At 39.7% G+C, this 26,759-nt stretch overlaps 2 protein-coding genes across 5 annotated transcripts in view; one reads left to right on the forward strand and one right to left on the reverse strand.

Moving 5' to 3' along the window:
• Positions 1-95: 95 nt before the first annotated feature.
• rab14l (RAB14, member RAS oncogene family, like) lies at positions 96-17,984 on the forward strand. The gene is made up of 8 exons (XM_084745667.1): positions 96-244; positions 6,479-6,537; positions 8,597-8,650; positions 10,153-10,330; positions 12,174-12,240; positions 14,315-14,402; positions 15,332-15,362; positions 15,486-17,984. Exons 2-8 carry the CDS (start codon positions 6,486-6,488, stop codon positions 15,661-15,663), a joined length of 648 nt encoding a protein of 215 aa, XP_084601793.1. The 5' UTR covers positions 96-244; positions 6,479-6,485; the 3' UTR covers positions 15,664-17,984.
• A 3,426-nt stretch (positions 17,985-21,410) lies between these two features.
• abl1 (abl oncogene 1, non-receptor tyrosine kinase) overlaps positions 21,411-26,759 on the reverse strand; it is a 46,420-nt gene continuing 41,071 nt past the window's right edge. For all 4 annotated transcript variants that reach the window (XM_084745417.1, XM_084745416.1, XM_084745418.1 and 1 more), the window contains 6 exons: positions 26,528-26,705; positions 25,379-25,563; positions 24,998-25,150; positions 24,813-24,902; positions 24,450-24,578; positions 21,411-23,579 (listed from right to left, as the gene is read on the reverse strand). In XM_084745417.1, the coding sequence (XP_084601543.1) occupies positions 21,895-23,579; positions 24,450-24,578; positions 24,813-24,902; positions 24,998-25,150; positions 25,379-25,563; positions 26,528-26,705 (2,420 nt within the window). In that variant the 3' untranslated portion in view covers positions 21,411-21,894. The remainder of the gene's footprint in view (positions 23,580-24,449; positions 24,579-24,812; positions 24,903-24,997; positions 25,151-25,378; positions 25,564-26,527; positions 26,706-26,759) is intronic.

Raw genomic sequence — 26,759 nt, forward strand, 5'->3', positions numbered from 1 at the left:
CAATATACATGAATATACCTGTGCAGGTGAGGTTGCCTTCCACAGAACAGTGCACACTATTGGTGCACAAACCGCAAATCGCCGCATATGATGCTCTTTGTCCCAGAAGCCCATTGTATACAGCGGAGGAAACCCTGTGCCGTGAACAGCCATCTTGGATAGACAGATCATACTTGAGCCAGGATAACCTGCATTCCTCTTCTGAACAGCTCAAGAACACAAAGCTCAAAAGACTTAAATTCTGGTAAGGACAGAAAAGAAGAAACATTTGAACACACTCATACACATGTTCATAATATCTGATAAACATAGAGACACTGATATTGAAATTATTAAGCAGTTGGAACAGTTTACCCAGCCTGTGGTAGTCAGGAGTCGGCTAATAGGAAAGCTAACGACACTAGCTAACAGGCTAGGTTGGTGTGTTTGTCTTTGTAGCTTCCTAGAATAGGAGAAATTAACAGCTAAACTGTTAAAAGATACTATTTTAGGCCAGAAATTGCTTGCTCGACGGTGACTAAATATGGGTTGACAAGCTAACTAAGCTACATATCTAACGTTAATCCAACCGCTGCAGCTAGCTGGAAAACTAGCATGCCAAAGCTATCGCTAGCTGTCGTTAGTTGGGACTGTGGTCGGTTCTGTAAAAATATTCAGAAGCCTTCTTACGTTGTTATACTAATAAAACCACATTGATTTGGTTGTCTGTGTGTCGGTGGATGCAACAGACCTAAATGCTGTGATTAACGCGATTTGTTGTCAAGATACATCCATGGATCTCAGCAACCAGGTAGCTAGCTAACTAGCTAACCCAAACTTAGCTGTCAAAACAGCTAGCGTTAATCTAGGGCCGTGGTTGTTATCAGACACGATGGTGTAGCTGCTAACCAATTAAATGTCGGGTTTAATGCTCACTCCCGCTCAGTAGCGTTGTATAGTTTTACTGTGCTGACTGACTGCAGAAAATTAACTAAACCGACACTATCACTTTGCCGGCTGATGTGCTAAGCTAACGTTGGGCACTGTTGTCGGGGAGCAGGCATGACGTTACAGTGTCATATTAAATGGTCAGTATCATGTAGTCCAGTCGTGTTTCTTTGTGTACAGTTTCTTTCTCTCTGTTTTTTTGTTTTGTTTTGCGTTAAAGTGATACTTTGATCATTTGTTGTGCAGCCTTAGCCAGAAGCTCCAATAATTCCTAAGCCAACAGTGTGTTTAACCTCCTCTTCGACTCTTACTTTTCCAAACAACGGATGTGTATAATTAATAAGCCCAAGTTGGCGACCAAGTAGACCCTTTATGTCTCACCGTGTTGCAAATATGTATAGATCTACCTTTATGTAACACAAAATGCTGCATCATTTCTGTTTGTTGTGCCAATACACTGTGTACATGCACACTTGGTCTGAAGCATTAATAACAATGTTACTACTTGTTATTTTGTATTATTGATCATCTTTAATCCTATAGATGGAGTTAATCATAGATTCGAATTTTATGCATTGTTAAAGTGTGTCTGCCTCGCCTGTAAACAGCAGTGATGATCTCATTATATTGTATTTAGGACTTGAAAGTAGTCACATGATTTGAGTAGTGATCCTGACCACCATGGAGGCACTGTGGTTACAGTGTATATGTGTCATGTTTTCCTGTGATTTGTTACTCATGAGTCGTGCATCCTTGACGGGAAGTGGCTGTTGAGTGGGGGAAAGGCAGTGACAGTTTTTCTCTGGAGAAGGATTCAGTAAGTGTAAAGAGTAAAGGAGAAGTGCTGAGACTGCAGTCTGGTCACATGGTCTTGACTTGCCTTCAGCCTTGATGGATACTCATGGGGTTTATTTCTATATCTTAAGCAAAAAGTGGGGTTTGGTATTGTTTTTACTCAGGCTGGGGATATCCTCTCTTATAGCTTACCTTCCAAAGTGTAAACATCACTGGTTTAGAGATGCCACATGAGGGTCATGTGACAGGAGGCAGCCTGGAAAAGGCCTTCAGATCTTTTACTCTGGAATTTTAAAGGATAGTAGTGATGTAATTGTGATTTGTTCATGGCTTCTTTTTGCTTTGAATCTTGCTCAGTTCAGTAGAACCATTCAGTTTCCTTCAGAAATATCATTCAGTCTATGTGGAAGTCATGGTTTTAAACAAAGTGATATGTAACCAAAACTCAGTTCACGTAGATTTAGTCTAATGCATTATGTCACTGTTTCTCAAACTTTTTACAGTCCTGTACCCCTTCAGACACTCAATTTCCACCTGTGTATCCCACCTACCTACTCATATATGATTCCACACATACGTATATATACGGCCTTCACATATAAAATACCCTTGAAACTAGAGCTGTAACGATTAATTGATTAATCAGTAATTGACTGCCAACCATTTTGATAATGAATTAATCAGTTTAGGTAATTTTCCAGGGAAAATATCAAAATTCTCTAATTTCAGTTTCTTAAATGTGAATATTTTCTAGTTTCTTTATTCCTCTCTGACAGTATATCTTTGGGCTGTGAAGAAAACAAAATGTGTGAGGATGTTATCTTTGGGAAACACTGATCAACATTTTTCACAATTTTCTGACATTTTTTATGCCAACAACTTTTAATCGATTAAACAAGAACATAATTGGCCAATTAATTTAGTGTGAGAAAAATCGTTAGTTGCAGCCCTACTTGAGACTGTGAAATACTCAACACAGGTTAATGAGGAGGATGTGCTTGAGAGGACACACATACTGCTGCAATGTTTGGCTGAATTTGAGAGCCTAAGTTTTCCACACACAGTTGGTGTTTCTATTTTGCAACTGACATTTTTTTGCGTAGCACCGACATCACTTTTCATACCACTCGGGGTACATGTACTCCAGATTGCCATAGTTTTAGTACGGTATACCAAAATTCTGATCAAATAGCAAGTTCATAGAGACTGCTAGTTGGTGTTACCAAATGGCAGGTCAGGTTGCAGAGTTTGTAGGGGACTGTGAGTGGGAGCCAAGTCTTTTCTGGGAGCACCAACAAAAACACAGTAACAGTCTGCTCTGATGTCCCTGCAAGTTGTTTACATAGTTTCAACTGATAACATCAAACTGCTTCTGTTATTATAAAAAAGTTATATTTTCTTTAGGCAGGTAGAAAAACTGAAACATACTTTGAGCTGTCTTTATTATTTTCATATAATTTGTCTGTAAATAAGTATACTCTTCTTTTATGTTTTCAGGAAGCTAATACTAACTAATAACTCTATTCATTGGCGATTAATCTGCAGATTAGTTCCTCGATTAACTGATTAACATTGATTTAATTTATAAAATAGCTGAAAATGGATAAAAATGTCAATCAGTGTTTCACAAAGCCCTAGGTGATGTTCTCAGATGTCTTGTTTTGTCCACAACTCAGTCATATTTGTTGTCATAGAGGACAAAAGAAACTAGAAAATATTCACATTTAAGAAACTGGAAAGAGAGAAATTTGACTTCTTTTTTATTAAAGCAAATGTTTTGGTGATACCTTGACCTGAATTAAACTGAATTAAGTAGCCTTGCATGCCCTCTTATTTTCCTGTCTATCAAATAAGCATCTCCAGTCTTCTGTATTTGACCCACTTATTCCATTTTCCTATGCTACTGAAAGTCTACTCTTTTTAACTACCTGTTTTTTCAGCCCGTTTCTAAAGTTTTTCTTGCTTGCACTACTTTCATTGTTTCTCTTGAATTCTCATATCAGAACCCTTCCACATTTCTTCTGGTTGTGTCAGCATTAATCCGGACCAGTCAAACATGATCACTGAACTGCCGTTGCAGAAGTATGAGAGCATAACAGTAGCACCAGCCTCTGATGTGGCACGGTGATTTCAGTTTCCAGGAACTGCTTTAAATGCACCACATTTTTTACTGAGCTGCAGATCGGAGAAAGGCAGTGGTTTAAGGCAGACTGTCTTTGTCAGGGACATGCAAAACATCAGGCCGCTGAATGATTATGCCCCTGATTGTTAAGCCTGAATTATTTACCTCTCCACAGCAGTTACATGGTACGGCAGCACCTTGATACAGAATTGTAGAGCAGCCTTTATCAGCACAGCTACAAATTAGCCTTTATGTGAGGAGATGACATTGCAAACAGACTTTTACGGTGAAACTGTCCATGAGAAAAACTGTCTGCTTTCTAAAGCAGTTTCATTGATGTTATACATAACCTGATCATTTATTTATGAACAAATCTGTGCATATTGAATGTGCCAAAAGAGCATTTCCCCTTGGCTGTCAAACCAATGTGTGAATGAATGTTTTTTTGTTTGTTTTTTTTTTTAACCAGTAGTGGTGATATTGTGTGTTAAATCTTGAGGCTTTCCCCTACAGGCTTTGCCAATGTGCTGTGAGTGGAGTGTGAACAATGAAGCATCACTGGGTATCAGATAGGTGTCAGGGCTATTTTTAGCGTAGCTCTGAGACCATGATGCTAGGGGTGTTCTTGTGTACACGTAAGTGTCAGTGTTTACTTGTAGAAAGACTGTGTCCAGTACCATCAAAATTAGCCAGTGTCACTGACAGTGTCTCTGTCATTATGAGACAGGCAGTTAGGACAGTAGGATTTGCTGCTGTAGAGAAATGCTAGCTTACTGACCACAGAGGAGATTTCTTCATCGCTGCTTGTTAAAAATGATCCAGCTTCTCACTTGTCAACATGCCTACCTTACGTTATTGTGACTATATGAATACCGCCTCTGGCATGTGGGTAGAGCAAGCAAAGGCACTACATCCAGTATATTTAATATGTACATGTCACATTGTAATTTATATTTGGTTTTATATACCATTTTAAAGCCTTTATTGGCTGATACTAATGACATACTGATATTGTCATACATCCTCTAGTAGATAATGCACTTAACTTGTACTATCTAGTACAAGTATTGATGTATATCCTGGTCTAGAGTCAGGGTTTATCAAGGTTGTTAGAAAGTCTAAAATCCAATCATTTGAATTTTAGGCATTAAAATGTCTTAAATGCGGTTTTGGCAGGTTTAAGACCTGTTATTTATGATCTTAACATTATTGTTATAAAGTTGGATTTTATTTCAGTCTCACTTTTAAATGTTTATGGGGAAAGGTTGTAGGCAGTTGATCACACTGTAGCAACTACAAAATGTACAGACCAATAACCACAAATATAAACTGTGCATGTACTTTTTGCCAATATGGACATGAAATGGGTCTTCAGATATCTTAGAAAATTTTAAAATTAACTTGTTAAAACCTGCAAAAACCGGAAAGTACTATATCAGTCAACTAACAGGTGGTACTCTTCAAGTTAAAAAGTGTCTCGACATAGACTCCACAAAGAGATCAGTTTTGTTACTTCTGTAGTAGGCAAGCAATACAAAAAAAATAAAGGGGTAAGGGATCATTAAGGATCATTAACGGGAAACTGTTAAAAGTGCCCTTCAATAAAATCTTGTACCCGTAGAAAGGATTCAGTGGAAAAAAAAATCTGTGCTCATGTTTACATTTGCTGATGAGTACAATATGTTGAACATATGTACGGATGAACAGCCGGGTTGACACAAGTGGTCAGGATGCATTTATGTTTTATAGACTAAATGTCAGGCTGTTTTTCACTGGCTGCCAAAATGTTACTGCATTTATTTATGTAACCAGAAATATGAAGTGTGTGTGTGGGAAGTGCAGTCATATTACCTCCTAGTTGACCAATCAAACAAAAAAATATTAGTGTTCAGTTTAATTTTTGGTTACTTGTACAGTCTCAGCTGTTGCATCATAGGAATTTACCAAGGAAGTATTTATCATGTGATCATGAGAAACAGGCAGCTATGTTATTTATGGTTACAATCAAGGTCAGACTCACTGATAGTGAAGAGCACTATATTTCTAGTCTGGTCATTTAAAATTGCATAGTATAATTAAGTAATTACTGAAATGGTGTAACTGATTTTTTTTTTTTTTACATAAGTATACCATTTTTATTGCTATATTCTAGTGTGCATTGAATGAACTGGCCTTGCTTGGGCTCCCATCATTAAGGTCCTATTGCTTTGGCAGGATTATGGCTTTGCAGAATAGCACTGTCCCTTATATGATTGATTTGAATCCATGTGTGTACAGTACTTACTTTGTTTTTATTTTCACACAGACATTCTCAAATGTTACCTTATTTTGGCTTCTCTTCTGCTATAGTAGTGGTATTTTATTTATGTGGACAGAGAAACTTAATTAAACCAGAATAAGTCCTCATGCTGATACTGAATATTTCAGCATGAACAGTGTTATATGAATGAATAGTGTTGAGTTTTAGTGATACAGGAGACTAGTCATTTTTGTAAGAAAGTTTTTCTTTTTTTTTTATTTGAAAATATTGTATTCTACATTAAATTATCGCTCGTTTCCATTACCTGAAAATCTTTAAGTAGAAAAACGGACCATTTATATGCCTAAACTTTCCCCTCTGTTTTTCTCTTTCAGAGCCACAATGGCCACCGCACCGTACAACTACTCCTACATTTTCAAATACATCATTATCGGTAAGTGAGTAATGCCAATCGGTGTATAGGGTCTCCAGTGAGCCATGTTGATAAGCTTGTGGGAGTAGTTCACAGTCAGCCACTGCTATATCCAACTTCCAAAGGAAGCCCACCTAAATCAATTTTCGGCATACTGTATGCTACCCCATACACTGAGTGGATCCAGCATGTCTCATTATGTCTATTATAGTCTTTTTTGCTTTGATTGTTACTGAAGCAAGAGATTTTAAGAGATTCTGAATGACTGCTTTCATCTGCAGAGTAACAAACAATTTGACAGATCAGTAAAATCATCAAATACATGAGTCAAGGAAAGCCTCTGACTGTTAGTCCACTCAGATTGTCTGTTGTTAGTGGCCTGTAGTGTAATAAAATATCACTTTAGCTGCCTGTTTTCAAAATCAATTGCTAATAGTCAAATGTAGTGCTTCTCTCTGCCGCTTATCAATTAGCAGTTTAGCTTATACTATAAATGTGTAATTAATTTTTAAACGCCTTTCCTCTATTGAAATTATAATCCACTCTTGCTGACATGCTTCGTAATGTGAGGGCTCTAGATGAAAATATTGCTACTTTTGCTTGTACATACATTTACAGAGAGATGTATGCATAAACACACCCATAGCCCCAGGCTATTTATCCTTCTCGTCTGTGAAACCTAAAACGCCCTGCCTCAAAGCTACAGTAACATTCAGCTTGGATCTTGGAGTGTGTGGATGAGTCAGCCTGGAGAGATAGTGGCTTGCTACTTTCACTTTTTACTTATGCATGTATGCATTTTTTTTTTCTCTTCTCTAGAACTGTAGAAGAAACTTTCACAGTTCATTTTTGAAAAGTTAAAGCCTCTATAAATGTAAATAGTAAAATACATATATTTAAAAATTTAGTTTTTTATTAATCACCCACAAAAAATTTCACAACTATCAGAAAACCTAGTTCAAACAGAACATTTTGCTGTTCAGACCATTCATCAAGAATTAATAGGTATGGCAGATCACCTTTGATTGATATTCCCCTCAGGAGATTTGACACAGCAGCTAAGCAATAAACTGCTGTGTGTGGACCACTGATGATGGGGGCAGCAGCAAAACATATTTTAGCAACTTAAAAAATCAATATCAGTTTAGGTGTATATTTACAGCGTTTTCACTGCTTCGCAATCAGACAGACTTTTTTGATGGGGGACCTGGAGCCGCCGTCCATGCTCTCTTCATAGACCCCAGGCCAGTTGAAACCCAATATGAGGAAAGTTAAATGACAATTTTTCAAATTGGGATTAAAAGATGATTTAGATGTATATTATTTGAACTTAAAGTGTTTCTGTTTTCTTTCTTTAATAAATAAGTGGCCAGCCATGAGCAAAACTTGCAAAAATCTGGAATGAGATGTCTGTGGCAATGAATGTTTGAATTATGTATGTACAATTGTGAAACAAAAACAATGCAGCAGTCAGTAGCAATCCTTTTAGAACATAAAATAAAAATAATTAAATTATAAACTATGTATATCACAGTAGATATTGTCATACTATGGCACTGAGACATGTTTTTATCGCTATATTCAATATATTGTTACATTCCTGTTTTTAAGCATTTTCTCCCGTGAGGGTATCCCCCTCAGAAACGTCTAATATCAAATAGCCTATTCAGTCAAAAGTATTGATTTTGTAATTATTATCCACCCCAACACAGAAAAATCAGTTTTTTTTTTCCTTGCTTGCAGCATTATTTGTTGAGTTGCAAATGAAGGACGTAGGAGTCACAGATGACGAAACAAACAGGATCATAAGGCACAAAAAAACATACTATTAGTGTGTGTTAAAATGATTGAAAACATTGTCAAAGTTTGTAGGACAGCTAAGATTGTATTGGAGTCATTGTCTGTCTATCTCTTACCATCCCACATGAAATTTTCAGCATCATCACTGACTGTCCCAGAGGGGCTGCTACATCATGCATAGAGGCAACACTGCAGGCTTGAATAGAGAATTATTGTTCTTCTGTTATTTCCTTGGTTGACCTGAGTTTCTCTCTGTGCCTCTGTCTCTCTCTCTCCACAGGGGACATGGGGGTAGGGAAGTCATGTTTGCTTCACCAGTTCACAGAAAAGAAATGTAAGTGCTTGCCCTGATTTTGACTCCTTTTTCATCATTGCTCGTGCCTCGGTGTATGTTAGGTTGCCAGGTTCAACTGGAGTGCCTAAATCGCTTTAGATTTCTTTATATGCCAGAGGAAGTCAGTGACATAGAAGTCGAGTGTGAGCTCAACAGTGAGAGACTCTTCTTCTGTGTGTGAGTCAGCTGCAGCCTCCCATTACCATTCAGCTCCGTTTTGTTTGGTGCTACTATTAACAAGCCAGATGCTGTGTTCCTCATTCACTCACCACCATCACATCCTGTGTACTCACACTTACACACTGGGGGATTTAGAAAAGGTTTTAAGTGTCAGGTTTTTGTTTTTTTAAGAAATCTGACACTTTCTGGATGTTGATACTTAAAACAACTGTGAGTATAATGACTAAAGACTTATTATCGATGCACCTGCTGCTGGCTTACAATTCAGAAGACTGAGAGACTGCACACATTTTCACAAACTATATTACATTATCATTGTAAGTTTAAATTTGGGCACAAGTTAGAGCTTTCATCAACCTAAAGGAACAAAAACTTCAACACAGCTCCCATCACACTAACTGTACTGTTCTTCAGTTTATAGCTCTGAAAGTATGGCTTATGCATTAGTAAAAGTGCATATAAGATTTCAAAGTTAAATGTCTTGTTAAGCATCCACAAAAATCTGGGTGAAAATAAACATCCATAACTATTAGAAAACCACCAGATACCATCAGACTCAATTGAGAGAAGCATTAATTTTAGAATAGAAAATACTTAAATGTCTACGATTTGTGTGCAAATGGTAGAAATTTGCTTACATGTACAGAAAAACAGGTAGATTTAAAAACACAACATATCACATCAGGAGTTGCTGGAATTCCCCTGCCTCAAACAGTTAGTTTGTTTGTGTGATTGTGAGACTTCGGTTAGTTCAGATCATAACTTACGTTACCTGCTGCAGATTGAGGGAGTGGTAGTCCACTCCTGTGTTCTAAAGGTAAAAGTACAGTTTTGTCAAAGGAGCAATATAACTGCTGAAGTTCCCTGTTCAGTTCACTCAGACCTAAAGACACAGATGAAGCAGGACTGAGCAGAGAGGTTTTGATTCATCCATTTGGTAGGACAACTGACGTGGATTTTTTTTTATTGGTTCACCAAAATTAAATGCCAAATTTTCCTACTAATTCTCGGAGCGTAAGCATGCACAATTCAAACCAAAATGCAGAAAAATGTACAAAAACTTAAATGACTATTTTGAATTGGGAGTAAAACTAATTTCTCATACTTAATGCATATTTAAATTCGACTTTAGATTGAACCTTGGTTAGAAAAACAGTAAGGACAATAAAAGAATTAAATTGAAGCATAGTGAATGATGAGCATAGAAATGCATGTAGCAAAACAAAAAAGGCTGAACATTGAGGATATAAAATAGCTACAGTAAAACCGACTGATGCAAAGAATTGGACAGAAGTCACAATAACCTCATTTCTTCTCCTTAGTCATGGCGGACTGCCCCCATACGATTGGCGTGGAGTTTGGTACAAGGATAATTGAGGTGAGCGGTCAGAAGATCAAGCTGCAGATTTGGGACACAGCAGGACAAGAGCGCTTCAGGGCCGTCACCCGCTCCTACTATCGTGGAGCCGCAGGGGCACTCATGGTCTACGATATCACCAGGTACAGGATGCTTACATGTCACTGTGTGCGGGAGATACAGTCATGGTCTCAACATGGTCTCAATTTACACCAAAGCAAACACTTCAGAGTGTTTTGTTTGTAAGAGGAAGGTTAATGGAGGCAAAAGCATCTGATAAATGCCTAGTCCTACACACTCCCTCCTGAACAAACATTTCAACAATTTGTGTCACAGCTCGTGTCTGACATTCTTGCCCAAACTGTTAGATGGTATCAGAGGTTGGCCAAAGAAACACAGTTCAACATGTGGAATGTATGTGTACACCACACCCAACTCCAGTGAGGGCCATTAGGGCTCCAGAAGGGCACTGAAGCCCTCCCCTCCCACAACTGGGGGCAGTTTATATCTACCAACATCATCATGTAAAAATCTACATCATTGAGGGAAGACGTTTTTAGAAGAGGTGGGAAAATTGCATTTTGATGCTAAGACATACGCACTTCAAAGAACAACAACAAAAAAATAATGTTTAGATTTGAAAACATAAGGAACTCTACTTGAAAGCTGTAGAATGATATAAAAACCTAAAAGAAAAAATGGGCACGTGCTTCAACTGGAAAAACTGATAACTAACTGTTTACATCACTGTTAATGTGGTCACCACAGCTTCTGTTGAACTACGGGACAATAATAGGAACCAAAAAAGAGTTGTGTCATGCATGTGGAACACAGCTGACAGTTCCATATCCTGTATATCAATGCTGGTGATTTAATGACTGTTTTTATATTTGGCTTATTCCAGTTAAGAGTGTGTCATTGCAGTGAAGTCGAGGTGTTTTTCTGTGTTTCTGTCATAGCATGCTGAAAAAACACTTGACCAGACCTCAAAGTGACTGAAACCTGTTTGGTGGTTCTTCTATTAGTTTTACACATTGACGTGATGGTTGTCATCAGAATCAAGCTGTAATGTTGAAAAAATGCTTCTTATTGAAAAAAGAGTATTTTAGATTGGGCTGTAACTGTAGCTCTCTTCACGACAACACAGACACAGGTCTGTTCTTTGAAACAGGTATTTATTGCTTGGATGCGTCTTGTTTGTCTGATGCATCCTCACCTTAGCCGCACTGCAAATAAATAAATGCTGTAAGGATGACAACAAATGAAAATACAAAATAACGCTCAACAATGTCATTAAACAAAAGATATTTTATAAGTTGAACAAATGCCTTGTTGGCTGCTTATTGTGAAAAGAGGAACAAGTCCTTGAAAGTCCTTTGGAAGTTTCTCTTACTGTCTAGCATCAGATGTCAACATAACTCAAATGAATATAAATGTTCTTGTGAGACATGACTAATTGAATTTCACTAAAGTGGAACCGTAAAAAAGAATGAAAATGAAGAAATATGTAATGTAAACTGAACAATTTTTGTTATCTATGTTCATTTTTTACCTTACATGATATTAATTATTTATTTACTTACTTTTTGCATGGAATTGTGATGTCACTCATGAATCAATAATCAGACAATCATAAAAACAGTATTTATGCAACAGCACTTACAGTAACTTGGAACAAATGACAGAAATTACCTGGCGATGGAACTAGTTATAATATCATCAATTAAGACATAAAGCAGTTTGTCTGAACAGGAGTTTGTGTGTTTCACCTTTGAGAAACTACACAAATGTCAATTTCATATATATATGTAAGGGATATAATCCCCAGATTCTTTATTCTGTAATGATGTTGTCCTACTCTCATTGTTACACTATCCTTATGATGTAGCAGCTGCAGTCTTTTCTGATCCTTCCTCAGAGATGGCACGATGTTAAGTCTTTGCCTGTTGTCATAGTAACCTCTGTCCCGCTGTTGATGTCATGCAGGAGAAGCACGTACAACCACCTCAGCAGCTGGCTGACTGATGCCAGAAACCTCACCAACCCCAATACTGTAAGTACACAGATTGACATGCTTTTTATTTTGTGTAGTGGAATTGTCTTTTGCATCTCTGCACAGTACAGATTTCCTTCTCCATGCCTACCACTCTCTGTATATTTTTTTTACTGTGCAGTCTTCTTTCCTCCTGTGTCATTCTTCTTATTGCTTTCAAGTATACCCCCTGTTGTCACTTCCGTTGCTTCATTTCCTCTGTGTCATTCTCCCCTCCCCTGAGTCTGTTTGAAGCCAGAGCCCTGTCCATTTCTTAAATTGGATTTCTTGGTAAATATGATTAGCTCTAAATCATACTGTGCTTGTTTCCTTCAATATGCCACTTCCACTCCCGGTTTTTAAAATCAAGTGAAAAATGTTTCCTGGTGTACAAACAACAGAGGTGTATTTATAGCAAGCTATATTCATACACATGTATGGGTTACTCGATTTTCTTTAATTAATTTTTTATTGATAAATATAAACAACATGCTGTTATGAATATTATTTTCATGATAAGTTTTGTGGTGTTCTTTATCACCTCAGTTATAAAGAGTTTATAGAAAAAAATCAAAAGAAGCCTATTAACCTAAGTTGTTTTTCATTGAAATATCTTGTGTTGGCCATGTGTTGGTAGTGTTATAAACTAGTTATGGTTTCTGCTTTAAGTGTCAACATGTGTTACTGCTTCAAAAGATGTTTATTTGGCTGCTGTTGTTTGAGATTAGGCAATATAATGAACACATTATCTGATCACTTGACTGGCTGGATTGCCGTCATCTGAATGTAAATAGGAGTTATGCAAGACCTCTTGTAATTTAGCAAGAGCTTCTGAAAATCATCTCAGTTTTCCAAGTAACTGCCAGTAATTTAACATTTAACTTTTTAACAGTGTAAAATTTAAGTCAATCAGAACAATCGACAAAACAAATGTAACAAAACAGATCTTGACACACAGTCTAAAAGAAGAAAAGAGAGGAAAAAAGGGGAGTTCAAAGCACATTTCTAAAAGAAAAGGAATACAAAGTGTAAATAACCTAAAATACCATAAGTAAAATACAAACCAAGTAGCATACTTTTATTAAATAAGTAAATGGTAAATACCGCTTTTTCATTACTTGATGTCTCTTTCCTTTTGTACATTAAAAGTTTACACCAGACTTCAAAAGTTCCCTGTTACAATTATTAGTACTTGCAATAAATGATTCAAAAGAGGCAGTTCCTGACACTAACTTAATCCATTTATCATAAACAGTCTCCTCTGACTCTTTCAATGGCAAAGAACAATCCTTGTATCACCAGTAAAGCCTGCCAACGAAAGTCCAAAGTTCTGTTTAGATGTACCTGGTGGTAAGAGAGACCCATCTCCTAATAAGCACAACTGAGGAGATTTTGGCAGTACTTCATGCAGCCATTCTACAATATATTTGACGTGTGTGAGCAATCCCACAGTCAACGGAAAAGAAGGGCTTCCTTTTAACACATCTAGCAATAATTATATTCCAGTAAGTCCCATTCTTTGAAGTTTAATTGGTGTATAATACCTGTGCATGATTTTGTCGTGCCAGTTTTCCCAGTATGTCTCTAATCACGGTTTACTTTGATGCAAAGAGGTTAGAAACTCACAGCCAGAGCACAGAGATTTTTTTACCACAACACTGGTGATGATTAGTTGCTGACATGGTGAGGATAACTATAAGAAATTCTGAAATAGAGCAGAAAAAAAATAGTGAAAACTGAATGGTTTATGTTGAACATGCCACATTTCCAGAGGAGTCTCACAGTAGTCTGTTACTGCTAAGACAAGGAAGTTCATTACATTACATCAGTACATTACAGCTATAATTGCATCACAGTTGCTAGGTGCACTGTCTAGGTTGCTCAGACGGGGGTTTCAGCTCCTCAGTGCCTCAATTGATTTCTTAACACAGACAACAGACAACTCCACAGTCTAACAGCTGCTTTAGGAGCAGTCTTCCTGAAGCCTTCAGTTTTCTGAGCTCTTGCAGGCTTGGAAAGCAGATTTCCTTTTGAAAGATCATCATATTGTCTGGACTGTTGTCTCATTCTTCCTGTTTTGTCTCCGTATTCTCAGGTGATCATTCTCATAGGAAACAAAGCAGACCTGGAGGCCCAGAGGGACGTCACGTATGAGGAGGCAAAGCAGTTTGCTGAGGAGAATGGTGAGCCAGACACCAAACAGCACAGCATGCTGGGAAGACAGGAAAAAGGGGTTTTAAGGGGAGGAAATGGTTAGGCTACACTAATATTATTAGTATTTGTAGAATTAGATTTCAGCGGTGGCTGCATAGGATTGTTTCCGATTTGTGTGAGCCAAAAATTCTGATAACTCTAGAGTGTTGTTATGTCCAAAAGTCAAAATTTAGTAGAAAAAGACTGATGTAATCATTTCCAAAAAATCACAACATGTTTTATCAAACAAAGTAATCTTCTTGAATAGGTAGTTGCTGGTTTTTAGCCTTTCAAAAACATTTTCAATGTGGTATAAAAAAAAACCAAAAAAACTCCCACTTGGTACACACAAAGGTATGCACCTGTATTAATGGGGCGGGTTAGCAGCAATCTTAACAGAACTTAACTTACAGAACTGGGGAGTTGTGTTCATTAAAGAAAGTTCATTTAATTAAAAAAGACCAACCAAATTAATATGATGAATTACTTTATTCAAATCAAGAATTCTGTTCATCTTTTTTTTTAAGGGAAATTACATAAAGTATGTTTAACCGTGCTGTTGGACAATCTCTCTTCAACTCTGTAAACTATTAACTAATCTTATTACACTCAAACTGAAGAAAGCATCTTCCAAAACAGTGACTATTCCATCCTCAGTTCCAACAAAACAATAATCACAGGAATCCAAACAAAATGTCCACAGAATGTTTATAATAGAAGCCCTCACGGTCGATTTCAAGAGACAAAAGAGAAGATTAATATGCTTTTGTATTTATATTGCTAAGACAGAAATTAGAAGAAGATGACTTGAGGAAAGACTAAGCGAGCAGATGTATTAGTTCAGTTAGATCTCGGTATTTGAAGCATGTAAGCTTGAAACTAAGTTTTACTGACTGTTGTGTCTGTTTATGTCCTACAGGTCTCTTGTTTCTGGAAGCCAGTGCAAAAACGTAAGTGTGCACAACTTCAGCCATTTCAGTGACTTTGTAAGCAAAGGAATACTTCAGTCAGTTTTTCCCTTTAAACTTCAAATTGCCTCCTGTCTCACATTCATGTTTATGTTCTGTATTCAGAGGTGAAAATGTTGAGGATGCCTTCCTGGAAGCAGCTAAGAAGATCTACCAGAACATCCAAGATGGCAGCCTGGACCTGAATGCCGCTGAATCGGGGGTCCAGCACAAGCCGTCGGCCCCTCAGGGCGGCCGGCTAACCAGCGAACCACAGCCCCAGAGGGAAGGCTGCGGCTGCTAATGACCAAGCAAAACCCCCTTCATCATCCCTTCCTCTCTCTGTCTCGCTCCGTCTATATCCTGCCCGCCCCAACCATCAACTACCCCCCCTCACTTCCATCCATTCCTCCACCTCCATACGTCCATCCACCCTCCTCCTCCTCCTTCACTGCACCAGGAGCTGCATGAGAGCAGGGCCGCGGAGGGAAGGAACGGGGGACGGATAGCAACTTGGGCCAGACTGAGCTGAGCTGTGTGGACTACATCTCTCCCCTCCTCCTCCTCCTCCTCTTCTTCCTCCTCACTCACCCTCTTTAAACTGTCAGTGTGTTGTCGTCCCATAACTCTCCTCTTTCGCTCCCCTCCACTCTTCATGCACCATTCAATGTAGCCCCCCCCCCCCCCCTCCATCATAGAATCGTAGACGTCGCCACCACGCATTACACGGGTTACTGACACTTTAGATAGATGTAACGTTCATACGATAATGATAAACCGAGACTGTTTTTTATGTTTGGTTTTATAGCTATATACGACATGTAAACACTGCATCACGTCTCCATCATTGATCAGTTCTTTATGAATCCAATCTAAATTATTAAACTCCTGATGCCTCTCCTGGCTGGTATACCAATCCAGTGCGGGTGCGATATTTCACTCTCTGATCATTTTTGTCTGATTGCAAAGCCTATGAAGTAGTGTATCATGCAGCCACACAGGTCGAGGCTCTTTAAGTGTGTGTCGAAGAATGTGTAGCCGAGCAAGCTTTTTCCGCAGGATTCAACCCTGCTCGTGGCTTTCTGTTTCTGCTGCTCGGCATGAAGTGAGTTCCTTTGGTCTAACAAGAGATGGGGAAAAACATTAAAAAAAGAAAAACAGGAATTGCCCACAAATCCCTCGTGGGTGATTCCTCAGTCTGTCTTATCTCTTGAGATATCAGAGGAAGAAATACTGAGTGTTTTCCTGCTTGTCTGTGTGCGTGTTTGTGAGTGTCTGTGTGTTAAAAAGTTGAATGGGAGTTTCCTTTGACTACAGTTAAAAAAAAGAGTCTTTAACACACAAAAAAAATGGCATTTCTGTTTTAAGAGTCATCCACATCTTGTTTCTTTGCACCAGCTCTCCCTCTCTACACCCCGTCTGACCCCTCAAAAAACTCTCCCCCTAGGTCATATCAACAGATTCTGTCTTTACCAGCATTTTCTTTGTCATTGTTTGTTGCCTTATTATTATAATTAATGTTATTACTCTTTAATCTTTATCATTTTTTGCTGCACTTGCTCTTCACATCGCTCTCGGACCCACCCCAATTCAATAAATCAACTCCTTTTTTAGAATAATTATCGCATTTTACTGGAGAATAAGAGAAAACGTAGACATACGGTGGCTCACGTGGTTAAAATATGTATCAGCAGCATGGTCTTAAGCCCACAACTAAAACAACACTCCTTTATCTCTAAAGTGCTGCACTGAAGAGCTGATCTGTTCATTTTTGGGCAGTTGTTCCTCTGCCTTGTATAATACAACACCAAGCAGCATGCCCCCCTCCCCTCCGAAACACAGTGAAATTGTCAGAAATCCAATTATGCTCTCTTGTTTTTGTTTCCAAGTACAATTTTTCTGTACCATAGAGTGATTCCCTGATTGGACAGCTGTATATATTTGCTTCTTAACTATTGGTGATGACCTTGCTACTTGGGATTTAGAACTTTATTTGCTGGCTCTGCCAAGATCTGTACAGTTGACGTGCTAGTGGGTTGCCTGTAATTCATGCTTGGGAAATTCTGTAACATAGTTTCTATTAATAAATGTATGTAAAGGACAGACACCTTAGACACCCCGCCCCCCCAACCACCCCGTCTGCACACTACTGAACCTGTCGATCGGTTGAGGGGAGAGGAAGTGGATTGAGATGATGTGCAAACTTTAGTATTTATGTCTGCAAACTTCTCTCATTTCTGTATGGAGTGGAGAATGGGGCACTTTTATGTTTATATTCTGTTGTTTTGTTTTTTTCTTTTTCCACCCCATCTTTGCTCCTCCACGTGGGGGAGGGGCCTGCATCGCTGTCTTAACTTTTTGGGGAGTGGGGATTGGTTTGTTATTGTGGGAAGTCGGTGGGCTGGGTCTTCCTTTTTCCTATGTCCCACCTCTTTTGCAGTCTGAGTGACCACTTCCTGCTTTTGTCTGTCCACAAGTACAAAAAAAAAGTACATATGTATAAATTTTTAAGGAGCTGTGCTAACATTTAAATGCGTTCTTGAGTGTATATGATTTTAAAATGTTGACATTTTGATTTTAATGACAAAATACTCTAGACAGAAAAAATAAATTATACATAACCTGTTCCTGTGTCTGTGTTTTTTGTTGCACAGAGGAAGGCGTTCACATTAGTCCAAGATTAAAATGGAGAAAAGCTTTGCTCAGGTTGAAAATTGAAGGTCCAGTGTGTAAGATTTACAAGGATTTATTGGGAGAATCTGGCGGCTATGGAATACAGTATTCATATGTATGTTTTCATTAGTGTAAAGAAATGTTACCTTAGAATGAACCACGGGTTCTCTTCCGTGTCAAACCACCAAAGTCAAATTGAGGAACTTTAAAAAAAAATTTCCTGCACCTTACAGCTGTGGTAAATTACATGCCTATATACATTAAATCAAATGTTTTTGAACTGTAAACAACCCAAAATATGATTTGTGAGCCTCTGGATAAAATGCACCAAAATGTTTAGTTTTTAACTGATTTCAATGAGTCATGTTTTTTTTATCTAACTTACTCCATGTGGATCAGGAGTGAGATATTATTTTTCACGAGGATGCACATGAAAAATTGATAAAGCTGCTGTGGCCAAACAAAAACGTGATTTAAGGACCCAGTAATGCCAGAATCTCTAATAACGGAAGTATTAGGACACACTGGCACATAAAGGTTTATAAGCTAATAGCTGGCTAATAGAGGGCACAATGCAATTGTATTTGTTCAGCCTTTCTGAACTGCCATGTGATGGAATTATGGACTAATTAATTTTGTTGGCAAGGTTCAAAACTTAAAAGTTTTACAGTGTGACATTGAGTGAATAACGTCACAGTTCAATATAAAAGACACAGCTGGTCATCATTACCAACGACCACAGTGCTGAGCCCTTTCAGAATTAAGGCCCAATGAAGGTTTAACAGTAAGAAAAATATTGACTGTCCATCTTAGATTTTAACTGCAATATTTATAATGGCGCTAATAATGGCCTTGAGGGCCACATGGAATCTTTCAGTGGGCGTCTGAGCCATATTTCACCCAGGTCTGATGTAGAATATAAACCCTTGAATATGAAAATGACTCACTAAAACTGGTTGAGAAATGGAAACATTACATGCTTTTTATACTGACAAAACACAGCTTCCCTGTTTACTTGTATTTGTGTACAGGCATGCCTTGCCATGTCCAATACAGCAGCGATGTTGATATAAGATCCAAATTCCAATTGGGCGTCTACACATATATGTCTATGCTTGGAACAGGACGGTAAGGTGAGATGTTGACTGCAATCTACAATCTTATCACAAGATTGTTGTTTGTTTTTCAGGAAAAAGGTCACATATGGGGAAAAAAAAACCAGAAGACTCAGTAATGGATTTCAAGTAGCACAACTGCTTTGTATTTTATTGCAACAAAAATTGCACAAAGGCTAGAGGGAGAAACAAATAGGAAAAAGAAAACATATTTACATAGGAAAGCAAAAGTTTGTCTACAAAATTGGTGAGGAGGCTTAGACACAAAAGTAGCGTAGTGGTATGGTTGGTAAAGGGGAGGAATAATTAAAAAATTAAAAAAAGACAAGAGCCAACATTAACAGTACCATGTTGAAGTCAAGGCAGCTTGCGGTTGACTTGTGTCCTCAAGGCATCGCAGTCAGACAGGGCACGTGGGGTGAGACGACGACTACAGCACAAATACTGAGAATGTCCAAGAGTTTGCAGACGAGTATAAAGGAACGTATGATGTTAGAGTGGAATTTCATGGGTCCTTTTAGTCTATAATGGTCATCTTCTCACTTATACATTATTTTGTAAGACAGCAAGTGACAAATCCATAAACATTTCAGTCCAGTGTTTCCCCCAGGATATATATTTTTTTGCTGGGGTGGAAAGGCCTCTGAAACAGCATTTAGACCACGTGACAAACCCTCCATCAAAGCTAATTCTTTCTTCAGTGGTCAAAGAAACGCTGTTTCAGTCTGTGATCCCTCTTAACAGATAAAACAGCATGCTGCTGCTACAAGGCCAAGCTGCTACTGATGGCTTTTGTGACTGGCATGTAGAGAAAGTTGAATCAAACTTGTATTAAAAAAAAAAAAAAAAAGGTCCAGTCTAAGGACAACATAAAACAGTCAGATCCACTAAGTTGCAGATCGCGCACCCTGGTCCCTCTCCAGTACAGACTGGAGACAAAGGTATATTTGGTATGGTAATCAAACAATAAAACTATTCCTAACCATATTTCTGCACCTGTAAAGTGGCAAGTCTTAAACAGCTCTGCCAATAGTGTTTAAGGCACTATTTGTTACCAATGTGTGCAGTGAAGCAAAAAAGTGAAGGCTCATTCTGCCTCATTTGTTTGCTCCCACTATTAACTTATGGCACATGGTTGCAAATACTGCAAAAAAAAAAAAAAAAAAAAAAAAAGCATTCATACAGAACAAACACTGACACATTTTCATCACACAGCCAATCACTGATGACAGGGTAAAAAGCAACGGGAAATATTCGGTTGAGTTGGACAGATGCATTAAGTTATCAAACACTGTGATTCCAGACGCTCCCTAATTTTGACAGGTGAACACTGAACGTGAAAATCAGTCGTTTAAAGGGATAGTTTAGGTTGTTTGATGTAGGATTGTATAAGGTACTTGACAGTCAGTGTATTAGTTACAATAGATTATAGTGAACGCCCCCAGTTTGGTGAAGCAGAGATGGACACCAGCAAGAAAGCCAAGCAGTGTACTGCTGTGGACAGGGTCATCAATAAAAGGTATTTTAGTTACTTTAAAAAAAGGTCCACCTCAGAAAATTAATATCAGTAAATGTACGCTAAATTTCGAATATTTTCACCACGTTACTTTGCTGCCAGACAGCCTTTTCTGACAGGAAACCGTTGTTATAAAAGCCAAATATCACTCTGTTCTGACCAACCAAACTCCATTAGTGAAATCAGTAATTTTACCTCACAGGACACAGGAGCTGCTGGTCTACTCCTGCCTCGATCAATTAGTTTGTTTGTGTTATTGTGTTATTGTGTGACTTCAGTGTTTTAAAAGGATAGTTTGGAGTCACAGAAGTCATTCAATAACACAAACAAACAAACAAACAAACTGATTGAGGCAGCGGTAAATCAGTCACTCCCATTTTCTGCGAGGTAAAATGATTGAGTTCATCTATGGAGTTTGGTTCATTTGAGAGAGAGGGATATTTGGCTTATACAAAAGCTTTCTGACAACATGGTCAAGCAGTGAAAATATTTTAAATGTAGCATACATTTTTTTTAGGTGGATCTTTAAGTTGCTAAAATAGCTTATGTTGCTGACCCTGTCCACAGCAGTCATTGCTTTTTTTGCTGTGCTGGTACTCCTCTCCGCTTCTTCAAACTGGGGGTGTGCAGCCCGCCATCTACAGTAGGTAATATACTGACTATTTTTAAGTAACTCATGCAACCCCACTTCAAATAATCCAAACCATCCCTTTAAGTGTTAGAAGGCATCCTAGCACAAGATGAGGTTAGGCATTTTAATTTTGCTCATTGTCACTGGCATGGATGAAAAATCAAACACTTGGAACAGTGATGGAAACAAATATCACAGGCCTGTTTTCTACTAGTGTCATCGGTAAAGGGGAAAACACAACTAAAGTACGTAAGACATGATCATTTCAAAAATGATTGGTGAAAAGTCATGTTGATAAAGAATTGGCCCCTAGCTTCCCATTAAGGCCTAAAGACATTGTTCATTCATGGTTAAGGCTTTTCAATATTGCAAACTCTTTCTGACAGAAAGGTTCCTTTGATTCCATCCACAATAATCACAGGCTGAAGTGTTTCAGAGTGTACTGTAGTGTGAAACCTACACTCTGCTGCTGCTCTCCCGCAGGCATTACCCTCAGATCTCCAACATTAGTTCAAGATGAACCACATGCTCAGAAAAAAGGGTGGTGTAGGACAGAGTTCATATCAGTTTTATCTCTTGATAGTTTCAGATTTTATGGCGCTACCTCTGAACAATGTCACTGATCTCTTTGAGAGACGACAGCAGCTTGCTGAAGTCCTGCTGTGCGTTGGCACCCCCTGCGTTGGCGGTGGGGCAGATTTGCAGCTCGCGCAGGTTGCTCTCGAGCTTGTTAATGGCCTCACGGAAGGCGAACTTGTTCCTCATCTGCTGTATGGAGTCGACATAGCTCATGCAGTACTTGGACAGGTTCTTGCCGGCCTCCAGCACGGCGCTGTGGCTGCCCGTCTGCTCCGAGTTGCGGAAAATGGCCGCACGTAGCAGCTCAGTGCCCTCCAGCACCATCTCGCGCGTCACGGCTGAGTTGGGCGTGCGCTCAGAGGCCTGGCGGGGTGCAGTCTTGCGGAGGGAGCGTCGCGTATTCACTAAGGGGATGAAAGCGGTGGGGGAGCTCTGTTCGCTGGGGGCAGATAGGGAGGAGGAGAAGCCTCCCAGGCTTTGGCTGGAGAGGGAGGTGGTCACTGAAGTGGCAGAGGTGGAGGTCTTTAACGGTTGAGGTTTGGATGTGGAGCCCAGGGGCAGCTTCTTGGCGCCCTCGCTGATGGGTGAGCGGGCTTGGTCACTGGCAGTGGTTGTGTGGTGGGGCTCAGAGACAGAGGGGAGGCCCTTAGCTTTGACGTCTGAGGTGGAAGAGGAGGGGGATGGGGGTTCTTGAGTAGGGCTGCGAGAGATCTTGCCAGTTTTGGCGTTGGTGGGTGGAGGAGGTGGAGCTGGCTTGGGTTTTTGTAACTTCCCTCTTTCTCTGACAGATGAAGAGTCTGCAGTGTGCTTGTTCCTGCGAGCCCGGCACTCTTCTCCGGCCGCCCCTAAAGCAGGAAACACGTTGGGCTTGAGGAGCTCAGCGTGGAGGGCACTGGTCTTGGAGTTCTCCAGCGCCGGCACCCCTGGTCTCCGCACCACCTTTGGTGTTAATGCCTGGGGGCTGGATCCAGGACTGGGGTCAGAGTCTTTTCCTAAGAAGGAAGACGAAACATCTGATGAGGTGTTCAAACGTGGCGGGGGAGTCAGGGTGCCCATTCGTGGGGCGTTCTCCCCTTTTTGCTCGCTGGTTCTCTTGCGTGGCAGAGCTGGCTTCCCCCCGAAGGTGCCTGAGTCAAAGTGGCGCTGGCCGAGGTCTCGCGGCAGTGTGACAGACTTCCATTCAGTGCCGTCTGCACCACTGGGCAGGCTGGAGGACCAGAGGAAACGCTTTGAGTTAGACATGGACTCCTCCTCACTGGGCGGTGTTGTAGCTGCTTTGGGTCCAGGCACCGCAGGAGCTCCCTTCTTCCTGGGAAACAAAGGTCCGGGGTAGGTGGGAGCCCCGTTTGTGATGCCCCCTCCTCCGTTATTGTTAGTACCCAGGAACTTTGCATTGTCAAGGCCATGTGTGACATCATTAATGGCCAAAGATGCTCCGTTGTTGAAGCTGTCACTGTCTCGAGGGTCTGGAGTGACGCCCCTCCTGTCAGGGTGGACGTCCATCTCTCTGAAAGAGGAGCTGCGTTTGGGCGGAGCTGGTGCGTTCTTCTTCTTTTTTTTGATAAGACTGAGAAAGCCACTGCCACGTGTCTTGTCCTTGTCTTTGGGTAGCAAACGGTCATCCTCATTCAGGTTGCTGTCCAGGAGGGGGCGCTCTTTCCTGGGGAGCATGGGTGATGACACAGCTGCCTCTGGCTCCACCAGGTCTGAGGAAGAACCAGGGAATCATGAGCAATGAGGCATAAAATACTTTCACTAATCACTAAACTACAACAACAAAATACTTTGACAGACCAGAAAAAAGTTACTTTTTAAACATAAAGTGGCAAAAAGGGGCTGAAAAGTGACTAAATCTGGTGAGAAAGTTGTCAAATTGGCAGCACTAAACCCAATAATTATGATGTGGTTGATAAACAAGCTGAAAAAAGAGGGATGAAGGACGTGGTGGCTAATACTAATAATCATAATCTGTAAGTTTTTTTCTGTGTATTAAATGCTATAGAGATCAAGCTGTTTTTTTATTAAATGCTCTACATAAACAGTCTATGTCTAAGTATCGTTAAAAATTTTAAATGACATGTGAAAATAGATTTTGACAGAATTTTAACAAGCCTATCCGTCAAAATGACTGACAAAAAGAAAGTCTAACACAACCTCTGGTTTCCAGAGCTAGAAGAGTAAACTCCAGCAGCCACAGCTCTTAGCTCTGTGGTTACAGCCAAAGATCTCAGACTGTACTTGATCTTACTGGGTGTTAAAAGCTCAGACTGTCTTAACTCAAACAGGAACTGAAAGGAAATAAGATAAGACACCATCAAGATGGTAACTTTAACAAACCACCATCTGGAGGAACTGAAAAACTTTTTTTTTTTTGGTTTCTTTTTTTAACCTTTTAGTATAAAGATTCAGTTTTCAGAGAACATTTTATCAAGTATTTTTTAATTGTAATCTGAGTAACAATTATTCCCATATTCCATATATTTCTTGAAGTATAATAATAATAATTGTGATGGACTATTCTATAACAAGTTGTAGCAATAAGGGCAGGAGGTGCAGCAGGCGTGAGTGTGTTTCACCTGGACTATCTCCATCTCGGTTGTCCGGGTTTTTGCGGAGAGTTCTGGTTTTGGTGGGCAGCTCTGGGGCCTGCTGGATGGAGCCTAATGTCGCCTTCTTCCCTTTCTTTCCCAATTCCTTTTCCACCTCTAAAAATATAAACACAGTTGAGATTTAACAAGAAACCAAACATGACTTTCCATAACTTAAGGGATAGTTAGGATTATTTGATGTAGGGTTGGATGAGGTCGACTGTCATCTAAAGTAGGTAACACACTGACTATCAATAAGTACGTCACACAGCCCCTCCTCAAAAAACACAAACTATGCCTTTAACACCCACATGTAAAGGTGCTTTGGGCATAAAGGAAAGTAACGCTGACCGTCAGAGATGCTGGACTCCTGGAACATTGTCTCAAAGGCTTGGTGTGTTTCAGCAAAAGATGGACGTTCTGAAGGGTTCCACCTCCAACCTGACAGGAAGACAAAAACGTATGATTAGAAAAGTCCTTCTAATAGAAGTGAGTGCCTCCAATCATATTCTGCATAGATGAGTTGTGCTTCTCACAGGCTGTCATGAGCTCATAGACCTTCTCGGGGCAGCCCTCTGGTCGGTCCATACGGTAATCTTTCTCCAGCAGCTCATACACTTGGGACAGGTCAATGCCAGGGTAGGGGGACATGCCGTATGTGGCGATCTCCCAGAGCAGCACGCCAAATGCTGGAGATGTGGGCACAAGACAGTTAGCTGCGTGACTCACACAACAATGAACAACAGAAAAATGTCGAGAACTAAATGACTGGAACATGAAGTCATGGTGGGATTATGTGAAATACTATAATGAGTAAAATTGTTTCCTCTTGTTGAATAGGTCCTGAAAGAAATTAGCTACTCAAGCAAGCACATCAGGAATACATTTTAGTGTTGTCTGAATTAAATCAAACTTACCCCAGACATCAGACTTAATAGAGAACTTGTTGTAGGCCAGACTCTCCGGAGCGGTCCACTTGATGGGGAACTTGGCCCCAGCATGAGCTGTATAGGTGTCTCCAGTCATTAGCCTGCTGAGGCCGAAGTCTGCAACCTTTACCAGGTGGTTCTCCCCAACCAGACAGTTACGGGCAGCCAAGTCCCTGAAGGAGACAATAAAGACAAGAGATGAATGATAGACTTTTTGGGAATGTGGAATTCCCCCGGATTGGGAGTCAGTTTCACCATTTATCATGTGACTGGGACAGGACGGGGGAAAAAAAAGTCAAAAGTACATTGTACACTGTTATATGTAATTTCTCTATTTTTTGCTACCTGCCTGCAGATGAAAATGAAGATTTTTGCTATAACCATCAGCAGTAGCATATTTGTTTAAATCTTGTATTTCCATACTTAAGTTCATTAATGTGTGCTATCAAATAGAGTTAAGTAAAGGACAGAACGGGTGTACTTTTGTGTGAATGGGATGGTACAGGACTGAAAATCGCCTGCTGTGACAGTCTCTAGTGAATGAGTGATGAACAGAGGGCCATGGTGGAATCCTGACTTTCTACAATCAGAAACAGACAATAATGTAGTCCTAAAATGCACAAGCTGACACCCATTAGCAAGAACAAAAGAACAGAGAAAGAGGAAGAACACACAAAAAAAAGAGAAAGTACGAAAACAAATATCAATAGTGTGCCGTTACAACATCCACTGCAGTGTTGCAGTTTTCTACAGATGTTTTGTGTGAATCAGGGTCACAAGCTGCGTCTTGTCAGGTTTAAAAATTAAAATGCACTTTGGCAAATAGGAAAGGCATAAATCATCTCATCTCTTCTAAAGGACCTTGTTAAACGTGCCAGAACAAACTAGCTATGTTACAACATCGACTTGTCTAAGAACAGATGGGAGAGTGAGAAGAGAACAGCTCAGGAATGAGAAGAAAAGAGAAAATAAGATTTAAGGGAAAAAATGTTTTTACTTCTCGAGTATTCTTGGCAGCCCTGACTGAGCTCACACTACTAAGGATAGGGAATCAGGCCGAAATCAATTCACTCAGTACTGTCTGATCCTTTCAGTTAGAATACTTCACAAAAGAAAGAGTAAGATCTTTACACTCACCTGTGTATAAAGTTTTTTTTCTCCAGGTACTCCATGGCAGAGGAGATCTGAGTGGCCATGTGGAGCAGCACCACTGCATTGACCTCCTCTCTGTTGCACTCTCTCAGGTAGTCTAGTAGGTTCCCGTGTGTCATGAACTCTGTGATAATGTAGAACGGTGGCTCCCGTGTGCACACGCCTGCCAAGGAAACAGGTTTGCAAAACAAAACACATCAATATTAAATAAAGAAAA

Source organism: Lutjanus erythropterus, chromosome 20, assembly GCF_056507025.1.
Source record: "Lutjanus erythropterus isolate fLutEry1 chromosome 20, fLutEry1.hap2, whole genome shotgun sequence".
NCBI classification, from domain to species: Eukaryota; Metazoa; Chordata; class Actinopteri; order Lutjaniformes; family Lutjanidae; genus Lutjanus; species Lutjanus erythropterus.